General features: G+C 42.4%; 1 protein-coding gene across 1 annotated transcript in view; it reads left to right on the forward strand.

The window, feature by feature from the left end:
• Window positions 1-14,233, forward strand: part of LOC143963902 (olfactory receptor 5P81-like) — a 30,849-nt gene extending 16,616 nt beyond the window's left edge. Inside the window, exon 2 of the mRNA XM_077473639.1 lies at window positions 12,927-14,233. Within this exon, the coding sequence (XP_077329765.1) occupies window positions 12,978-13,925 (948 nt within the window). The 5' untranslated portion in view covers window positions 12,927-12,977 and the 3' untranslated portion in view covers window positions 13,926-14,233. The remainder of the gene's footprint in view (window positions 1-12,926) is intronic.
• The last annotated feature ends 7,833 nt before the right edge of the window (window positions 14,234-22,066 follow it).

Consider the following 22,066-nt stretch of genomic DNA (forward strand, 5'->3'; position numbering starts at 1 on the left):
ATCCAATGACTCTGAATACAGAGAATCCTTCTGGGTGATAAACTTCATCCTCAGTATAAAACCGGGATTAACACTACAAAAAAGTAAATACTCGGGTCTTCAGGGAGTGTGTCCTGCACTGGGCTCACAGCAGCTGATTCCCACGTCATCAATTTAACACATGTGGTTTTTCTTTGTCTCCAGCCTCCTCCAATAGAGGCAATAAGGTGGCTGGATTCAAATGTACGCATTTTTCATTGTTAAATTTGTACATAAACAAAAAAAACAAATTAATATTTTGAACCTTTCATTAGACAAACATTTAGTTAGCTATATATTTGCTGTGCAGAATGTCGGACCATTAAAAACTAAATATTCGACCAAAATAATGTCTGTAACTTTGTCTAATAGCAACATAAAGCTACAGCTCTGATATATAGGGGTGAACCCTTCATTACTGGGTCCAGCTTGCATAAATATATTACAATGGCTTGTTTTCTATCATGCTGTTTGTGTAAGAACTTCAGTTTCATGTTTCAAAAAGACAACTTTTTCCTGGCAATATTATAATAAATGATAAGAATACCCTGCAGTCATGCAGAGATGTCCATGAATGAATGAATGAATGAATGAATGAATTAAATACTTATATAGCGCACAATGCGAAACTGAATCGCCTCTAGGCGCTGTGGCGAGCTTTGATCATCTGCTAAAAGAGGAAGGTCTTGAGTTTTTTCCTAAAAGCCAGGTGATTTTCTTCCAGGCGGATGTTGATTGGTAGAGCATTCCATAGCCGAGGCCCTTGGACAGCGAATCTCCGATCCCCCTTGGATTTATACCGGGCTTTGGGCACGAGGAGGAGGTTTTTGTTGGCTGATCGAAGACTGCGGTTTGGTGTGTAATGATTTATTTTCTCCATTAGGTATTGCGGAGCTTCTCTATGCACGCATTTGTGGGTGAGGCAAAGGGTCTTGAACGTGATCCGATTTTTTACGGTTAGCCAATGTAAGCTCCTCAGTGAAGGAGAAATGGATTCCCAGGGTTTTTTTCCTGTTATCAGCCTTGCCGCTGTGTTTTGGATCAGTTGTAATCGCGCAAGTTGATATTGTGGTAATCCTATGTAAAGCGAGTTTGCGTAGTCCAGTCGTGAATTAATGATTGTTCCAACTACCACTGCTTTGTCATTCTTTGGGATAAAAGGGATGAGTCTGCGAAGCATGCGCAGCAGATGGTGAGATCGACTGACTACTGCTCCTATTTGCGCATCCATTGACATTTGTGCGTCTAAAATAACCCCGAGACTCTTCGCTTTGGTCTTTGGGGAGATAGTCTGCCCAAAGACGGTTGGTGGAGACCAGGAGGTTTTGGTTGCGGGCTTATGATTTTGGTGTAAGATAAGAAGCTCTGTCTTTGATTGGTTCAGCTGGAGGGAGTTGGTGGTCATCCAGTCCTCTATTGATTTGAGGCAGTTTTCAAGTTGTTGTTGGTGATCTTTTTTTCCATTGATCCGGAAATAAAGTTGCGTGTCGTCAGCGTAAGAGTGGAAGCAGAGATCTGAGCATCTGATGATTTGAAGGAGTGGGCGAATGTAAATGTTGAAGAGAACGGGTGACAACGGAGAGCCTTGAGGGACTCCGCAGGTGACTGCCCGAGTTTCGGAGAGGAATTTTCCTAGTTTCACTGTCTGTGACCGATTTCCTAGGAAGGACGCGAACCAATGGAGATCTATGTCTTGGACTCCGGCTACTTCTGTGAGGCGGACGAGTAGAGTATTGTGATCTACTGTATCAAACGCTGCACTTAGGTCTAGCAGTACGAGGAGACACGGCTCTCCGTCATCTGCCGCTTCGAGGGCGTCATCCCAAATCTTGAGGAGAGCTGTTTCTGTTCCATGACCCGGGCGGAAGCCTGATTGCAGCGGGTCCAGGAGTTTGTGAGTATCCAGGTGAAGTTGTAGCTGATGTACTACAGCTTTCTCCATGATCTTAGAAATGGTGTTGAGGCTTGTAATTGGCCTACGGTTGTTTGGATCCTGAGGGTCCAGGTTTGGTTTCTTGAGTAGAGGTTTGACGATGCCTTGTTTGAGGATGCTGGGAACAATCCCTTCGTGGAATGATCGGTTTATGAGGTGGGTTATGGTTGGAGCCACGATGTCGGAGCATTCTTTCAGTAGTTTTGTGGGGATGATGTCAATAGGTGAGGTACTGTCACGCAGTTTATTAATGATGTTTTTTGCGGTGTCTACGGTAATTGGGGATAGTGAAAATTTTGGCGGTTGCGGTATGTTGGTGCGGACATCCTCTTTATGTATTTGCTGGCTGAGGTTGGATGTTTTCTTCTGACAAATTGTTTCCCTGATGGTTTTGACTTTATCGATGAAAAAATCCGACAGTTTGTCACAGTAATCCTGGGATTCGCTTTCTGGGGGTTCTAGGCACACCGGATTCATTGATTGATTAACCAGTTTAAACAGTTCCCGTGGTTGGTTTGCGGCCATTGAGATTGTATATGAGAAGTGGTCCTTTTTGGCTTTGAAGATTGCTTTCCGATAATTCTCTGTCAGACCTTTGTAGTTAAATAGGTTTTCCTCGGTGGGATTTCTTCTCCATGTTCTTTCCGCTCTTCTGCGTTCTTGCTTTAGTACGGAGAGGGAGCTATTAAACCATCCAGCATTTTTCTTCCTGATGAGAGCCCTGCGTTTTGGTGCTACCGAGTCTGCTGATTGCAGTAATGCCTTGTTCAGGGAGTTGAGTGTTTCCTCCGTAGAGTGGTTTAAGGTTATTGTAGATATCTTTTTGGACAGAGTGGTTTTGAAGGCTTCGGAGTACAGTTTTTTATGCGATCTGGTCCAGTGCGTTGTTACAGGTTTCCGTTTTGCGTTGGTGATGTTGGTAGTGATTTTGAATTTGATGGCGTGATGATCCGTCCATGGCAGAGTTATGTTGTCGAGTATGTTGACGTCGATGTTCTGTTTGAAAATGAGGTCCAGGGTGTGTCCTGACCCATGTGTGGGAGTCTTTATCAGTTGCTGTAGACCCAGTTCTTCTAGTTGATTGATGCAGGCAGTCGCGATGGGGTCTTTAGGCTCGTTTGCCCAAAGGTTGAAATCTCCGAGTGCCAGGAAATTTTTGAATTTTAGGGTGTGCATTGCAAAGGATTCCGTGAGGGGTGAAAGAAGATTGGACTTTGGTCCCGGTGGTCTGTAGCACAGTAGTATATGAGTGGTGTCATGGGGTGTTGGTTGAAAATGTAGCGTCAGGGTTTCCATAAAAGACACTGGGTTCTGAGATGATGGTTTAGTGAGATCCAGGTGACCTTTAAAGATCACTGCTAGGCCTCCTCCTTTTTTCCCTATCCGGTGTTCGGTTAGGATCCTGTAGTTTTCCGGCACCAATTCGGTGAGGATGGTGTTGCAGTCAGAGGTTAACCAGCTTTCGGTGATGAAGAGGCAGTCTACATTGTTCTCGATGATGAAGTCGTGTACTTCCAGTCTATGTTTGACTGCAGACCTGGCGTTAATCAAGGCGCAATCTAATTGTAGTGGTCGAGTAGATGTCTTCCTGTGGTTGAGAGCTGCTTGTCGTCCGGTTTTTAATAGTTGTTCTCTTTGAAGTATTTTTTGTATGGAAGATGGCAATGTGGTGTTGATGTTCCTTAGTGTGTGCAGAACTTCAGCTGAGTATTTGAAGTAGCACATGGTTTGTGGATGCTGTTGATGGTACTATGGGCCTAAGATTATGATCCTGATCAGGGTATTGATCCTGAGGTGGGGCTAGGTATCAGACTTGCCGCCGTGCTTGAGGCTATTAGCGCGCAAGTTGATCAGGGGATGCCTATATGGATGCGGAAGGAGTTGTTGTATTCGGTTGCTGGCTGTTCCAGCTGCCTTTACTTAAGGTGGAGGTCTCCGCTTAGAAAAGAAGTCTGGCTGTGATCTGGAATAGTCGTCCTAGGATAGCGTAAAAAATGGAAAGGAGGCCGGAGGTAGGGGTAGGCTAACCTATGGTTGTTCCAGAGGAAGGCAAAAAACCCCCTGACAGTAGCAGCCAAATGCACCAGTGGGGCAAAAATTCCTTCCTGATCCCCGTAGGCGGTCGGACAGAGTCCCTGGAACAATCACTGGGGGGGGGGAGTGGAGGTGCGAGCTTACCTGGCTGCGGTTGTCCCCTTAAAACACTCTGATCCGGTGAATCTGGCTTGCTGTCAGCCTGACATTTCTGGAAAGCTGTCTGGTTGCCCCTTGCAGTGGGATCTTTAAAATGGAGGGGAGGATGGATGTAGGATAGAGGTTAGAGACTCCTGTCTTAACTCCTGTTTTCAACTCCTGGTTATTAACTCTCCACTTTAGTTCAAAAAAATCCACTTATGTTCAGAAAATCCACATGCAAGCCACAATCAGGGAGCAAGCTCAAGGGGGAGTTTGTATAACTACCTTTATACACCTGTGAACAATTAACCCCTCCCCTAATTTGGGAGGAAGAAAGAAGGGAGAAAAAAAAATGCTGTTTAAAAAGTGTCAGCAAAAAAGGTCTTTTTAAAAACTGCTAGCAAATGTATCAAATAAAGGAGGGGAGAAAATAAAACACCCCCAAAAACAACACTTGCAAGCAGAAGCAGTCAAGCAGAAGCAGTTAAAGCACAACTCCTGGTTATTAACTCTCCACTTTAGTTCAAAAAAATCCACTTATGTTCAGAAAATCCACATGCAAGCCACAATCAGGGAGCAAGCTCAAGGGGGAGTTTGTATAACTACCTTTATACACCTGTGAACAATTAACCCCTCCCCTAATTTGGGAGGAAGAAAGAAGGGAGAAAAAAAAATGCTGTTTAAAAAGTGTCAGCAAAAAAGGTCTTTTTAAAAACTGCTAGCAAATGTATCAAATAAAGGAGGGGAGAAAATAAAACACCCCCAAAAACAACACTTGCAAGCAGAAGCAGTCAAGCAGAAGCAGTTAAAGCACAACTCCTGGTTATTAACTCTCCACTTTAGTTCAAAAAAATCCACTTATGTTCAGAAAATCCACATGCAAGCCACAATCAGGGAGCAAGCTCAAGGGGGAGTTTGTATAACTACCTTTATACACCTGTGAACAATTAACCCCTCCCCTAATTTGGGAGGAAGAAAGAAGGGAGAAAAAAAAATGCTGTTTAAAAAGTGTCAGCAAAAAAGGTCTTTTTAAAAACTGCTAGCAAATGTATCAAATAAAGGAGGGGAGAAAATAAAACACCCCCAAAAACAACACTTGCAAGCAGAAGCAGTCAAGCAGAAGCAGTTAAAGCACAACTCCTGGTTATTAACTCTCCACTTTAGTTCAAAAAAATCCACTTATGTTCAGAAAATCCACATGCAAGCCACAATCAGGGAGCAAGCTCAAGGGGGAGTTTGTATAACTACCTTTATACACCTGTGAACAATTAACCCCTCCCCTAATTTGGGAGGAAGAAAGAAGGGAGAAAAAAAAATGCTGTTTAAAAAGTGTCAGCAAAAAAGGTCTTTTTAAAAACTGCTAGCAAATGTATCAAATAAAGGAGGGGAGAAAATAAAACACCCCCAAAAACAACACTTGCAAGCAGAAGCAGTCAAGCAGAAGCAGTTAAAGCACAACTCCTGGTTATTAACTCTCCACTTTAGTTCAAAAAAATCCACTTATGTTCAGAAAATCCACATGCAAGCCACAATCAGGGAGCAAGCTCAAGGGGGAGTTTGTATAACTACCTTTATACACCTGTGAACAATTAACCCCTCCCCTAATTTGGGAGGAAGAAAGAAGGGAGAAAAAAAAATGCTGTTTAAAAAGTGTCAGCAAAAAAGGTCTTTTTAAAAACTGCTAGCAAATGTATCAAATAAAGGAGGGGAGAAAATAAAACACCCCCAAAAACAACACTTGCAAGCAGAAGCAGTCAAGCAGAAGCAGTTAAAGCACAACTCCTGGTTATTAACTCTCCACTTTAGTTCAAAAAAATCCACTTATGTTCAGAAAATCCACATGCAAGCCACAATCAGGGAGCAAGCTCAAGGGGGAGTTTGTATAACTACCTTTATACACCTGTGAACAATTAACCCCTCCCCTAATTTGGGAGGAAGAAAGAAGGGAGAAAAAAAAATGCTGTTTAAAAAGTGTCAGCAAAAAAGGTCTTTTTAAAAACTGCTAGCAAATGTATCAAATAAAGGAGGGGAGAAAATAAAACACCCCCAAAAACAACACTTGCAAGCAGAAGCAGTCAAGCAGAAGCAGTTAAAGCACAACTCCTGGTTATTAACTCTCCACTTTAGTTCAAAAAAATCCACTTATGTTCAGAAAATCCACATGCAAGCCACAATCAGGGAGCAAGCTCAAGGGGGAGTTTGTATAACTACCTTTATACACCTGTGAACAATTAACCCCTCCCCTAATTTGGGAGGAAGAAAGAAGGGAGAAAAAAAAATGCTGTTTAAAAAGTGTCAGCAAAAAAGGTCTTTTTAAAAACTGCTAGCAAATGTATCAAATAAAGGAGGGGAGAAAATAAAACACCCCCAAAAACAACACTTGCAAGCAGAAGCAGTCAAGCAGAAGCAGTTAAAGCACAACTCCTGGTTATTAACTCTCCACTTTAGTTCAAAAAAATCCACTTATGTTCAGAAAATCCACATGCAAGCCACAATCAGGGAGCAAGCTCAAGGGGGAGTTTGTATAACTACCTTTATACACCTGTGAACAATTAACCCCTCCCCTAATTTGGGAGGAAGAAAGAAGGGAGAAAAAAAAATGCTGTTTAAAAAGTGTCAGCAAAAAAGGTCTTTTTAAAAACTGCTAGCAAATGTATCAAATAAAGGAGGGGAGAAAATAAAACACCCCCAAAAACAACACTTGCAAGCAGAAGCAGTCAAGCAGAAGCAGTTAAAGCACAACTCCTGGTTATTAACTCTCCACTTTAGTTCAAAAAAATCCACTTATGTTCAGAAAATCCACATGCAAGCCACAATCAGGGAGCAAGCTCAAGGGGGAGTTTGTATAACTACCTTTATACACCTGTGAACAATTAACCCCTCCCCTAATTTGGGAGGAAGAAAGAAGGGAGAAAAAAAAATGCTGTTTAAAAAGTGTCAGCAAAAAAGGTCTTTTTAAAAACTGCTAGCAAATGTATCAAATAAAGGAGGGGAGAAAATAAAACACCCCCAAAAACAACACTTGCAAGCAGAAGCAGTCAAGCAGAAGCAGTTAAAGCACAACTCCTGGTTATTAACTCTCCACTTTAGTTCAAAAAAATCCACTTATGTTCAGAAAATCCACATGCAAGCCACCATAAGTGTTCTTCTACTTATACCCACTGCACTTACAAGGAAAAGGGGCACATCATTTCACAATCCACACATTCTGCTTTGGATTTCAAAAATAAAAATACATAAAAACAAAAGGACCAACAATATGTATGACGGACTAGAAAGCACTTGGCCATCAAAAACTATAAACCAACTGGCTGCAGGCAGCATCTATCCAAACAGGGTGTGTGGACTTGATGTGATGGGTCTGTTATATTTACATTTTATTTATTATTACTCTCACATCATGGACCGCACATCAAGTTATTATCAGACTTTAAGATTTCATTTTTGTAGAAAAATGTCTTATGTATCCCATCCATCTTGGCTTTGTTAAACATTATGTTAGCTGTATTTAAATTAACAACCTCATCTTAATCTTTTTTTTCTTTCCACTCAATAAATGTAAAATAACAAAATTGTTATCTTAATCTAAACTAATCTCATTTTTGCCAATTTCCCCATTAACCTGGATTTCATTTCCAACCAAAGGTTGTCTAAACCAGTTTCAATATATCTATATTTATTAATAAAATTGTTAAACTCATATTAGAAATTAATGCTCATATGATCATTTCAATATCACACACTAATATATATGCACAGACAAATGTCCTTAAAGGGGGAAATATTACTTAATTTTACTCAATTTCTCTCTTTTTTTTGTTTCCACTATCAAAGGATATTCAATTTGTGTAAGACACGGTTAAATGTACTGTAACCTTCATTTTACCATGTTTGGAAAACAGATTAAAAAATAATTGTGATCACATTGTTTATCATTAGATTCGTTAACCCGGCACATTTTGTTATAAATGTTTTGTCTAAAAAACTGAAATTGGCATGGTGTCCTTCCAGCTTATCACTAACCTCTCATCCCAGCTACATTCTTTCAGGAGAGCACAAAGGAGGGGGTCACATCTGCGTACATGACACACACAAGCGATAGAACTAAAGGTTCCAGCATTCACAAACATACACAAATATATCTCTAAAATTGCTTACATTATTCCCATTTGTACACAACACATGCATATCATTCTCTCACTTTATTTTAACGCTTTTTAATACTTCCTTGCTTGAACTTCTGCTTTCTTTATTTTGTTCTGATATCCTTTGCATCCAATGTATTGTAATACCATACTTCACATACAGTCCCTGACAAAAGTCTTGTCGCTTCTCTATTTTTTAGAAACTCCTACTATTAACCTGACTTTTAATCAATCAATTGGTGTTAGAAATAGCTCATATGAAAATCTAAAGCCCTCCCAAATGATGTTTAATGCACTGAAATAAATTTGTTTCAGTGAAAAAAGATTTATAATTTAATCAAGACAGACAGGTCAAATTTTGGCAAGACAAAAGTTTTGTCGCCTATACAGAAATTGAACAACTTTACTGAAAATCCAAAAATATGTCAGCAAATTAAATAGCGGTGCTATGAGATCCAAATTTAATATCTTGTATGACTTCCATGAGATTGAAGGACAGCATCCATGCGGTTTGGCAAGGATTCATACAATTTATTGATGAAATCATCAGGAATAGCAAAGTCTGGGAGGCATGCAAAGTCTTGCATGCCTCCCAGAGTTCATCAATATTCTTTGGTTTCATCTTCCATGCTTCATCTTTCATCCTACACCACATATGCTCAATGATATTCATGTCTGGTAACTGGGCTGGCCAATCCTGGAGCATCTTGATCTTCTTTGCCTTGAGGCACTTTGATGTGGAGATGGAAGTATGCGATGGAGCACCATCCTGCTGCAAAATTTGGCCTTTTTTATGGTTGGGAATATAAGAGGTAGCTAAGATTTCTTGGTATTTTAGACTACTGATGTTGCCTTCCACCCTGCAGATCCCTCGCACACCCCCATACTGGATGTAACCCCAGACCATGATTTTGCCTCCACCAAACTTCACTGTTTTCTGGGTAAATCTCGGCTCCATGTGGGTTCCAGTAGGTCTCCTGCAATATTTGCGGTGACTGTGGTGTAATTCAACAGAAGATTCATCTGAAAAATCCACCTTCTGCCACTTTTGGACCAGAGTCCATCCTTTTAGCAGGCTGTGGCCCTTGGCAAATGCCACACGGTTTTTCAATTGTCTTTTGTTTAGTGCAGGCTTATGGGCACTGATTCGACCATGGAGGCCATTTGGAGACAGAATCCGACAAACTGTTCTGGTTGACACAGGGACTTCAGGTGACCAGGTCTCGTGGAGCTCTGCTGCAGTGGAAAATGGGCTGGCCTTGGATTTTCGAGCCAACAAACAGTCCTCTTGAGCAGTTGTCTTGCGGGGTCGGCCTGACCTGGCCTTGTCCAAAACGTCTCCAGTCTCTTCAAATCTTTTTTTTATCCTCTGAACTTGACGCTGAGACACATTGAAGGTGTCTGCCACATCAGAAGTGGATCTGGTCTTCAGCCTCTTGATAATCAACACTTTGGTCTCCGGGTGAATCTTAGGCATGTTTGCAGAGGTCTAGTTGCAGTTGAGAAGGTCTAGTGTACTGGTGTTCTTTTTATACACACCTGAGACCTAATTGATCCATTATTAGTCACAGGTGAAGCTCATATAACAAGGCGACAACACTTACATCTTGGCAAAAATTGACTCAATGGGCTTTACCAAGCTGTGAATATTAGAATACGTTTTGTCAGTTTCGTTTTGCACTGAAACATTATTACAAAAGCTGTTGGGATTAAAATGACCCATTTCTTGTAACAAAATCTTGATTAGAAATTTATTTTAGCGTCACTTCAGGTCAATTTGTACACAAGCGACAAGACTTTTGTCAGGGACTGTACTGTACCTTCTATGATCAGACGGCCAGCCATAATTCTCATCCCATCTTCCCTCTCTGACAACATATAAAGCATTCTGTTTTAACTCTCATTACTGTTTCTTGACTTTACTAGTTGTAGTGCCTGACCCCAAATTCATCCCACAACTTAACATGAAAAAGTCCCTTTCTGTCTAGTGTTAATTGTCACCCTTGATCCATCCTGCTCACATAGATAGCTGTTTCTCTAGCTGTATACTCAGCATGATTCTTTGTCCCTGTGGACTCTGGTGGTAACCCAGTTACCCTTTGTGGATCCCTGTCCACTTTAACCATTAATCTAGGGGCTCAGTATAGGCGGAACCGCACCTTCGGTTCATATATAGCGCTCCTCTTGCGCTGGGCATTTTTGAGGGTCTCTTACCCTTCATTCCCTTACTTAATTTAATGCCCATAATGACTGGCCAGTCTTCTCTATGTGTGCCTATACCCTCTTGCCTCTAAACTACTTTATCTAGCAGATGTACTGCATATACCTGTGGACAGCATTATTCTTCCCTTTCTCTATAACACTCCGATGGACAGTAGACAGTGACAACATAACATATAACCACCAATCAATACAGTTCGATTAAGGGGAGTAAAATAGATACCCTTTGTCCTGAAAATGCCTTACCGATCAAGGAAATCTGATAACTCAAATGTAGGCAAAAGGCTTACCTCAGCTGGCTGATTATCAGAAATTCCAGGATCATCTCAAGCTCCTTGTTTCGGATACTCAGGGTCACCTGGGAACCCCTCCTGGCTGGCTCGCCACCTGAAATTGATATTTTATAGATAGGCAACTCCTATCCTCATATTGATTAGTGGTTCCAAATTAATAATAACTACTGCAGTAAGGAACACATACAAAAGATACGCTCAGCATCTTTCCAAATAACCGTTCCCCTTTATTATGATGCATTTGAAGGTTTTTATACACATGATTACATAGGTATCACATTAATATTACAATTGTACGTTTATGGTAACAAGGGGCATTACATAGTCAGGCTAATTCTAATCAGGACTCGAAAGAATGCAAAACATGTACTGAAAACATTATTAGTGCCGTGTGCACAGTGAGGGCATTGTGCAATACATATAAAATAGAATACAATTATATACAGAACCTACAAATTTCCATTACACCGTCATTACTAATAAAAAAAAATGTATTAATAAAAATGCCATAAAACTATCCCCTATTTTGTAAACGCTATAACTTTTGCGCCAACAAATCAATAATCGCTTATTGCGTTTTTTTTACCAAAAATATGTAGAAGAATATGTATCGGCCTAAACTGAGGAAAAAAATGTTTTTTTATATATTTTTTTCTATAAATATATATATATATATATATATATATTCAAAATTGTTGCATTTTTTTGTTTATAGCGCAAAAAATAAAAACCGCAGAGGTGATCAAATATCACCAAAAGAAAGCTCTATTAGTTTGGGAGCCACGACCCATTGCCGAATCGCAAAAAGTGCTCTGGTCTTAAGCCAGCAAAATGGTCCGGGGCTTAAGTGGTTAATATATCCAGTTTTATCACAAAAAAATGGAACAAAGGTCCTAGGAGACATAACCCAGAACTGTACCTGCTAGTCATTTCTCAGGCCTCCAGTTGCAGAACCTCTGACTCGGAGACAACTAGCAGGCACCCATATACCAAATGGGAGCCGTACCTCAAACGGGTCCCTACCCCATGCCTTTTTGATGTGCCCATATGACATAAACAAGACCTTGCTCCCCGCCAAGTGCTGCAACCAACCCCCTTGGTCACTCCATACCCCCACCATATCCACACACAATGTCCACAAAAATTGTAGGGTGGGCAGGTGGGAAGTTCTTTAACCTCTCTCCTCGTGGTGAGAATGTGTCCCCCCCCTTCCTCTCCGTAGCGCTTCCTGTCCCGACTCCACCCCCTCCACATGGAACTGCCAGCCCTGCTCTCTGTCCCTCCCCCTACAAGCCTGTTAACCCCTGTCATGTTGGCTCTACACTGAATTACCTTTTGGTAATGCTCCGGGCCTCTCTTTAGAATATTAGTCTGTATCTGTGCTGTAAGTAGTAATTTTGAATGGAGAGATGGCCCAGAGGTATAATGCCCACTATGCTAAATTTTAGAATACATCTGGACTTGTCACGCAATTGACACATGCAGATGGACACCCCTCACTTTACCCTGACTGGTTAGTGTCAAATATGAAAATTGCATTCATCAGAAAACTCTTAATATTGGCTGTTCTGTTCATCATTTTAAAGATCACCATTCCGAAAAAAAAAAAGAAAAAAAATATTCAGAAAAAAATAAGCATTTATTATTTTCTTCACAGGAGCTTGCAAGGTATTACACCCACAATCGTTGCAATGTCAGGCTTCTGCAGACAGTTCCTACAGCTCTATGCCTACACCTTTGTATGGTCTTCCTGTTAAAGGGCTGAGAAAGTGTCAATGGACTCAGAGTTCATTGATCAGCACTCTCATAGTCCAAACAGAACTATAAATCCATTTGTCACATTGGCAGACAGGACTTGTAGTTTATTCATTCACAGATCTCTCTGCCTGAACAACCTCACCAGTTTTAAATGTGACAGAGGCTGCAGGGAAGAGTAACCCGACTCAGGGGGTGAAGGCTGGGGTGCTTAGAAACATGTTACAAGTTACAGCCTATTTATGGCTGTAATATGTAACATGTTTCTAAAAGTCAACCTAGCCTTTAATTCCTGTTTTAACATATCTGCAAACAATAAATACACATATACTATTCATCATGGATTCCTTGTACATTACAATTTCATGCTCCATTCATGTCTTACAGGAGAAAAACACATATCTCTGGTGGCTTTAGTTAATCTTCTATGTACAAAAAATGTGTGAGGTCAATCAGACTCAGGTCACACAGATTCATTTACTTGGGTTCCGTGGCCTGGCAAAATATAAAACTCTATTATTTATTGTGTTTCTTGTAACCTACCTTATCATACTAGGTGGAAACATGATGATTATCATTTTGGTAACAAATGTGGATCATCTTAAAATCCCGATGTTCTTCTTTCTCAAGCACTTGGCCACAGCAGATGTCCTACTGACCACCAGTGTTGTTCCCATGATGCTGGATATTATATTTATTGAGGAAGGAAGACTACCATTTGTTGGATGCATTACTCAGTTGTACGCCTTTGGCATTTTTGGATTTGTGCAATGTTTTCTGATTGCTGTTATGTCCTATGATCGATACTTGGCTGTTTGCAAACCTTTGCATTATGCTTCACTTATGAACCCTCGTGTTTGTCTTGTGTTGGTTGTTGGCTCCTGGTTCTTAGTTACCCTGTTAATATCAAGTGAAATAATGGTGGTGGTTCAATTTAAGTTCTGTGGAATTAATTATATTGATAACTTTTTCTGTGATTTTGGGCCAGTAGTGGAGCTGTCCACCTCAGACACATCCAGTTTGATGCTACAAGACTTTGTAATTTCCATATTCATGATATTTTGCCCTTTCACATTCATAATCATAACCTACATGTACATTTTCTTCATCATCCTGAAGATATCTTCTGCTTATGGTCGAAGAAAAGCCTTCTCCACATGTAGCTCCCACCTGGCTATTGTCTGTGTCTATTATGGAACTTTGATCACCGTATACATGGTACCAGGAGATGACAGCACAGCGAACATGAACAAATATAGGTCTTTGCTGTATATTGTGGTGACACCACTGCTGAATCCCATTATCTACAGCCTCAGGAACCAGGAGATCAAGAAAGCCTTGCTTAAATTTGTCATCAAACTCAAAACAGACCGCTTTAACTTTTGAGACTAAACTTTTTGTTTCCATTTTAGCAGCACTAAGGGTGTTGGTTCAAATCCCAACCATGGTACATCCTTCCTAGAGTTGCATGTTCTTCCTGTGACTGCATGGGTTTCTGCTGAGTACTCCAGTTTCCTCCCATACTCCAAAGACATGCTGGGAGGTTAATTGACACCCGTCTAAATTCGCCCCAAGTATGTGTATGTATGAATGTGAGTTTAAATTGTAATCTCCTTGACGGCAGTGTTGATGTGAATGTACAATATATATGTAAAGAGCTGTGTAAATTGTCGGGGCTATATAAGTACCTGTAATAAATACATACAAACAATAAATGTTCTTCGGGTTTTATTTTTTTATAGTGAATTAAGACACAAGCAAACATCTAGAATCTGTTATTGTACATTTTACTTTCAATCAATTTTTATTGAGAATTCAATGAAATACATATAAGAGAATGAACAATGCTCATTTGTTCTGAACACAACATAGAATTCAGAATAGACAGTTAACAAACCATGAGTCCCACTAGGAGTTGCTAACATAATGCTGTTAACTGGTGTGAACCATTAAGAAAGTAGGTGAAATAAAAAATCGAGTGCAAAACCTCGTTAACAAAACATCACTTGGGATCTTGGACACGTTAAACATACATTTTAACTGGAGGGGCGAACCCCCTGGTCCCGGCACCCCAAATGGGATCTAACTGTGCCGATCTCCCGAAGGCCCTACCCCTCCCAAGTTCTTAAAACTTCTATTGAGCTATCGACTGATCCAGGCAAAAAAGGACCGTTTTCCTGAGCCGGGGTATTACTAAAGACCATCAAATATCAGGTAATCAAGGAGAACAATCGATCAAATGGAGAGAAATTACCATGAACGAGCCGCTTTATGAATTGAGGCTTGTAGTTTTGTACTCCTATAGAGTGCAGAAATACCATGTTGTACCTACATAAAGCAGGATAGAGAGCACTGATGGAGATAAAAGGTGAATAGGGAGAATAGAAGAAAGATGGGGAGGAATAGAGAAGAAGAGAGGAGAAAAGACAAGTTAAATAATAGCTACTGTCGAAGTGGATCACTCTCACCTGGCATCACGTTTGCATCCCTGGTATATGTAGACACCTAGAGGTGTATCTGATCCAAGGATCCCATGTCGCTGTGTGCCTATCTACCTTGTCCAGGAAGATGCTCACCATTTTTTCCTGTACCATAATCCAGGATATCTTTCTTTTAACCAATCTCAATGATACAGTGGGCTGCTTCCAGGCTCTAGCAATGGTAAGTTTGGTTCCGACAAGAATAAATCTAATGAGGTTTTGTGTCAATTTTGGGACACCCTGTAGGGAGAGATTTAGTAGCGCGATTTGAGGTGTTTTGTGGATGGGTAAGGCTGTGATCTTCCGGATGATTTGGAACACCTTATTCCATAGATTTCTGATTTTTGGGCAATCCCACCAAATGTGTACCATAGAACCAATATGACCACAGTTGGGGAAACAGAGGGGAGAGGCATTCGGGTAGATTTTTGCTAGTCTTAGAGGTACCATGTACCACCTCATGAGAATCTTTAAGTTAGCTTCAATTAGAGTTGTATTAAGTAAGCCTCTTGAGGCCGTAAGTGATGCCTTATGCCAATCCCCTAAGGTCCATTGTTGTTGGAGGTCAGATTCCCATTCTTGCATCAAAAGAGAATTGCAAAAGAGAAGAGGAGAGCCGGCTGATAACCCTGAAGACTTAAGGAAATGAGAAATTTGTTGGAATCTGAATTTTTCCGTTTCTGGCATGTGAAGCTTCCTGAGACAATGACCTAGAGAAAAAGGACCTGAGGGGGAGACGAAGTGGCCGATCCTATATAGCCCTTTATCCAGCCACCAACGAAAGGCCTTGATGTCCTGGCCCAGAGGGAAAAGGGGGTTCCTGAAGATGTGGGAGAGGGGCCTCCAGTTGGAGGTAACGTGCTGGTTCGCTTTCAAGGAGTCCCATAGAGCAATTGAGTGGGAGAGAGTTGGCGCTAGTATGGCCGGTCTAGTCCTAGGTGCACACCACAAAAGGTAATCAAGGGTAAAGTTGGGAACTGCCTGTCTCTCCATATGAACCCAGTCCGGGTGGGCAGTTTTTAAGTAAACAGTAGATAGTTGGGAAAGTTGCACCTCCTGGTAATACCAAAGGATGTTTGGGACCCCCAGCCCCCCTTGATTTTTGTTGAGGAAAAGAGTTTCCTTTGAAATTCTATGTCCCTTGGTTCCCCAAATATATTTCATAATTCTGGACTGAAATATATGGCTACGGTCCTTGGGGACTGGGTTAGGCAAAGACCGAAAAAGATACAATATACGTGGGAGTAGTGTCATTTTAACTGAATTCACCCTGCCTAGCCAAGATAATTTAAGTGTATCCCAAAATGCGAGGTCTTCCTCCAGCTTGCGGAATGTCAAGGGGAAGTTAGCTGCGTACAATTTGTCAATGGATGCCGTCAGGTGTATCCCCAAATAAGGGAGGGCCAAGTCTGACCAATGGAACCTAAAGCTATATTTAAGTTGTGAAACAAGAGAAGATGGTAAGTTAACGTTAAGCACTAAGGATTTAGCATAATTGACCTTAAGGCCGGAAATTTCGCCAAAATCGTCGAGAAGTTTGCATAAAACGAGGTGGTCGGAGAGGAAATAAAAAGCAATACATCATCTGCAAACAAGGCACATTTGTGAGTTTTCGGACCACACCTTATACCTTTAATGTCTGGGTTCGATCTAATCGCTACAGCCAGTGTCTCGATGATCATGGCGAAGATCAAGGGAGATAAGGGGAATCCCTGTCTTGTACCCCTGAGGATCGGGAAGGGGTTTGAATAGTAACCCTGCATCTTTATTTGGGCTTCTGGAGTTGAGTAAAGTGCATTAATAATGTTCATAAAGGACTGTCCGAATCCCCATTTTTCCAGTGTAGGAACCAGGAAAGACCAGGAGACCGAATCAAAAGCTTTCATGAGATCCAGTGAAAGGAGGCAACAATGTTGGGGGGGGGCCATCCCACCTTGATCCTAGGAGCGAGATTATGTCTACGGCCCTCCTAATCTGATCTGGGCCTTGTCTTCCCGGAATAAAGCCCACCTGGTCTGCATGAACATAAAGACTGATGAAGTTTGAAACTCTTTTAGCTAAGAGTTTTGTCAGGATCTTGAGATCGTTATTGATCAATGATATGGGTCTATAGTTGGATACACAGCTGGGATCCTTCCCCGGTTTAGGAATGACTGTTATGAAAGCCAAGTTCATGGCTTTATCCAGGGAAGAGCCAGACCTAAGATGGTTAAAAAAGCATGCTAGGTAAGGGGCGAGCGTCTGAGAGAAATGTTTGTAGTACGGGACTGAGAATCCGTCCGGCCCAGGAGCAGAGTTAGTCTTAAGATTTTTAATGACCCCTTCAACTTCCTCAGCGGAAATTGGAGCGTCCATTTCATCCCTATGGTGGTCTTTCAGAGTGGGGATTTGTGTCGACTGTAGGAAGGAGTGAATAGCACTGGGGGATGAGCTGGCTTCCTTGTTACCATATAGGGAGAGATAAATGTCATGGAGGGCATCCATGATTTTTTGGGGATTCTGAGTGTGGGAACCGTCTTTCATTTTAAATTTTGGGAAGCGCAAAAAGTCTGGTTTTAGGGGTTAGCCGTCTAGCAAGCAGAGTACCTAGTCTGTTACTGTGGTGGTAAAAGCGCCCCCCTTCCCATCTCAGGTCCTTTTCCGCAACAGCTGTAAGTGCTAGGTTTAACCACTTTCAGACCGGACCATTTTGCTGGTCAATGACCAGAGGTCTTTTTACAATTTGGCACTGCGCTGCTTTAACTGGTAATTGCGCGGTCATGCAATGTTGTACCCAAACAAAATTTGCATCCTTTTTTTCCCACAAATAGAGCTTTCTTTCAACCACTTGCTTACTGGGCACTTAAACCCCCCTCAGTCCCAGACCAATTTTCAGCTTTCAGCGCTGATGCATTTTGAATGACAATTGCGCGAGCATACAAGACTGTACCCAAATTACATTTTTATCATTTTTTTCCCACAAATAGAGCTTTCTTTTGGTGGTATTTAGTTACAGCTCGGAGTTTTATTTTTTGCTAAACAAACAAAAAAAGATGCAAAAAAAAAAAAAAAAATCATGTTTTAATAGTTTGTTATAAAATTTTGCAAACGGGTCATTTTTCTCCTTCATTGAAGTGCGCTGATTAGGCGGCACTGATGGCTGCATTGGTGGGCACTGATGGGCTGCATTGGTGGGCACTGATAGGCTGCATTGGTGGGCACTGATAGGCACGGATGGGTGGCACGGATGGGCACTGATAGGTACCACTGATAGATGGGACTGATGGGCACTGATAGGTGGCACTGATAGGTGGCTCTGATAGGTGGCACTGCTGGGCACTGATGGGCGGCACTGCTGGGCACTGATGAGCGGCACTGCTGGGCACTGATGGGCGGCACTGGGGTGCAGCACCTTTGAGGCACATTGTGGGCACTGTGGGTGGCACTGTTGGTGGCACTGCTGGATGGCACTGTGGGTGGCACTGTGGGTGGCACTGTGGGTGGCACTGTGGGCACTATGGGCACTGCTGGGTGGCACTGATGGGGGGCACTTACTTTTATTCAGGATGGCACTGCGGTGGGCAGGTGGGCACTGGCAGGGGGCAGGTGGTCAGCTGTATTGCTGGCCGTGATCGGGACTGATGTCCCGATCATGGCCGCCGGTGATCGGCTTTTTTTTTCTCTCCTCGCACTGTCAGCGCGAGGAGGAATAATAGCCGATTACCGGCTCCGTTCTATCACATGATCAGCTGCCATTGGCTGACAGCTGATCACGTGATAAGGGGTCGGGATCGACCCCTTGCACGGATCGGTGATCAGGCGAGTCTCACGGACTCGCCGATCACAGAGCGCGCCGCGCGCGCCCCTCAGGGCGCGCGCAGGCCGCTCGTACCCGGGACGACGTCAATAGACGTAGTCCCGGAAAAGTAGATCCGCGCTAATGCCGTCATTTGGCAATAGCGCGGATCCCAATGGTTAAAGGTATTTGACTGACTCTGCGATTTTTATTTTTTGCGATATAAACGTAAAAAGACCGCAAATTTTGAAAAAAAATGATATTTTCTACTTTTTGTTATTAGAAAAATCCAATAAACTCAATTTTAGTCATACATTTAGGCCAAAATGTATTCAGCCACATGTCTTTGGTAAAAAAAAAGTCAATAACTGTATATTTATTGGTTTGCGCAAAAGTTGTCACATCTACAAACTAAGGTACGTTTTCTGGAATTTACGCAGCTTTTAGTTTATGACTGCCTATCTCATTTCTTGAGGTGCTAAAATGGCAGGGCAGTACAAAACCCCCCCAAATGACACCATTTTGGAAAGTAGATACCCTAAGGAAATTGATAAGAGGCATGTTGAGCATTTTTTTGCCTCAAGCGATTGAATAATGACAAAAAAAAAATTATTTTTTTTTTTTTTACACAAAGTTGTCACTAAATGATATATTGCTCACACATGCCATGGTTATATGTGGAATTGTACCCCAAAATACATTCTGCTGCTTCTCCTGAGTACGGGGATACCACATGTGGTCGACTTTTTGGAAGCCTAGCCGTGTACGGGGCCCCGAAAGCCAAGCACCGCCTTCAGGATTTCTAAAGGGCATACATTTGTAATTTCACTCCTCACTACCTATCACAGTTTTGAAGGCCATAAAATGCCAAGATGGCACAAAACCCCCACAAACGACCCCATTTTAGAAAGTAGACACCCCAAGCTATTTGCTGAGAGGCATGTTGAGTCCATGGAATATTTTATATTTGGCACAAGTTGCGGGAAAATTACAAACTTTTATTTTTTTTTATTTTTTTTTCACAAAGTTGTCACTAAATGATATATTGCTCACACATGCTATGGGCATATGTGAAATGACACCCCAAAATAAGTTCTGCTGCTTCTCCTGAGTACGGGGATACCACGTATGTGGGACTTTTTGGGAGCCTAGCTGCGTACGGGGCCCCGAAAACCAAGCACCGCCTTCAGGCTTTCCAAGGGCGTAAATTTTTGACTTCACTCCTCACTACCTATTACAGTTTTGAAGGCCATAAAATGCCAAGATGGCACAAAACCCCCACAAATGACCCCATTTTAGAAAGTAGACACCCCAAGCTATTTGCTGAGAGGCATTTTGAGTCCATGGAATATTTTATATTTTGCCACAAGTTGCGGGAAAATTACAAACTTTTTTTTTTATTTATTTTTTTCACAAAGTTGTCACTAAATGATATATTGCTCACGCATGCCATGGGCATATGTGAAATGACACCCCAAAATAAATTCTACTGCTTCTCCTGAGTACGGGGATACCACATGTGTGGGATTTTTTGGGAGCCTAGCCGCGTACGGGGCCCCGAAAGCCAAGAACCGCCTTCAGGTTTTCTAAGGGCGTAAATTGTTGACTTCACTCCTCACTACCTATTACAGTTTTGAAGGCCATAAAATGCCAAGATGGCACAAAACCCCCACAAATGACCCCATTTTAGAAAGTAGACACCCCAAGCTATTTGCTGAGAGGCATGTTGAGTCCATGGAATATTTTATATTTGGCACAAGTTGCGGGAAAATTACAAACTTTTATTGTTTTTATTTTTTTTTTCACAAAGTTGTCACTAAATGATATATTGCTCACACATACTATGGGCATATGTGAAATGACACCCCAAAATAAGTTCTGCTGCTTCTCCTGAGTACGGGGATACCACATATGTGGGACTTTTTGGGAGCCTAGCCACGTACGGGGCCCCGAAAACCAAGCACCGCCTCCTCACTACCTATTACAGTTTTGAAGGCCATAAAATGCCAAGATGGCACAAACCCCCCCCCAAATGACCCCATTTTGGAAAGTAGACACCCCTAAATTTAGGAGTACACTAGTGAGACTCACAGGTAAAAAAGCACCTAGGCTGTCAGCGACTGTATCAAAACGCTACAAGAAAAACTGTTAGCGATCGCAGGGATCAGGCCTGACTCTGCAAACACTTCAGTTATGTGTGTTGTGTTTTGTAAGTGACAGTGATCGATCGATACTGCACTTGGGTGGGCTGGTCTGGGCTTGGCGGAGGGGCTAAACGCAGGTGCTAGCAGGTATCTGGGCTGATCCCGCTAACAATGCGTTTTGGGAAACCTAAACTGCTGGCGACGCTAATATAGATCTGATCAGATACTATATTACTAAGGGAGGTGTATGCTTTGTGCGTGGGTGTTAGCGGTACTGGCACTAACCTGACGCTGCCTGGGGCGACGCAGACCTTATCTGACCCTCAAACTTATATCACCCGCCGGGTGATCAGGGGGTTAAACCTTTATTAGGTAATAAATGGCGGGTGCCCTGAAACTATAAAAAAATAACTAACCAACCAGCGTCACCTGTAACAGTTATATTGTGATCACTGGTGAAAGGGTTAACTAGGGGGCAATCAGGGGGCTTTATGCGGTAGTATATGGGGGTCCCTGGCGCTATAAAAAGCTGCGGCGAACCTAAATACCTACCTGCCTAACTAGCGTCACCTGTGACACTAATACAGCGATCAGAAAAACGATCGCTTATTAGGCTGGGTTCACACTGGAGCGATGCGGGAACGCCACGAATCCGAGGCGGGTTCCCGCATCGCATGCCTCCCGGCGGCAGTTCACACTGCCCTATGCAAACTGCTGGGAGTGTCAGTGAAATGTTAATGACACCCCCAGATCAGTTCGCATATCGCAGTGCGATCTGCAAACTCGGATCGCATGGTGTGAACACCCATGCGATCCGATTCTGCTGCGGACCAAAAAAAGGGTCCCGTGCGAGTTTGCGGCGGGTGCGGCGGGTGCGACGCGAATTCAGCCATACTATCTGTATGGCTGAACTCGAATCGCACAGAGATTGGATGTGATTTGCACTGCAGTGCGGTGCGAATCACATCCGTTCTCATAAACCGCTGCAATGTGAACCCAGCCTTAGTGACACTGGCGACGGGGGGGTGATCACGGGGTTAAACCTTTATTGGGGGGGTTAGGGGGGTACCTTAGAACTAAAGGGGGCTAACCCTAACTGCCCTAACAGTTATTACAGTCACAAATGAC

Source organism: Lithobates pipiens, unplaced genomic scaffold (genome assembly GCF_037356315.1).
Source record: "Lithobates pipiens isolate NorthernLeopardFrog02 unplaced genomic scaffold, aLitPip1_a1.2 Scaffold_8, whole genome shotgun sequence".
Classification (NCBI taxonomy): domain Eukaryota; kingdom Metazoa; phylum Chordata; class Amphibia; order Anura; family Ranidae; genus Lithobates; species Lithobates pipiens.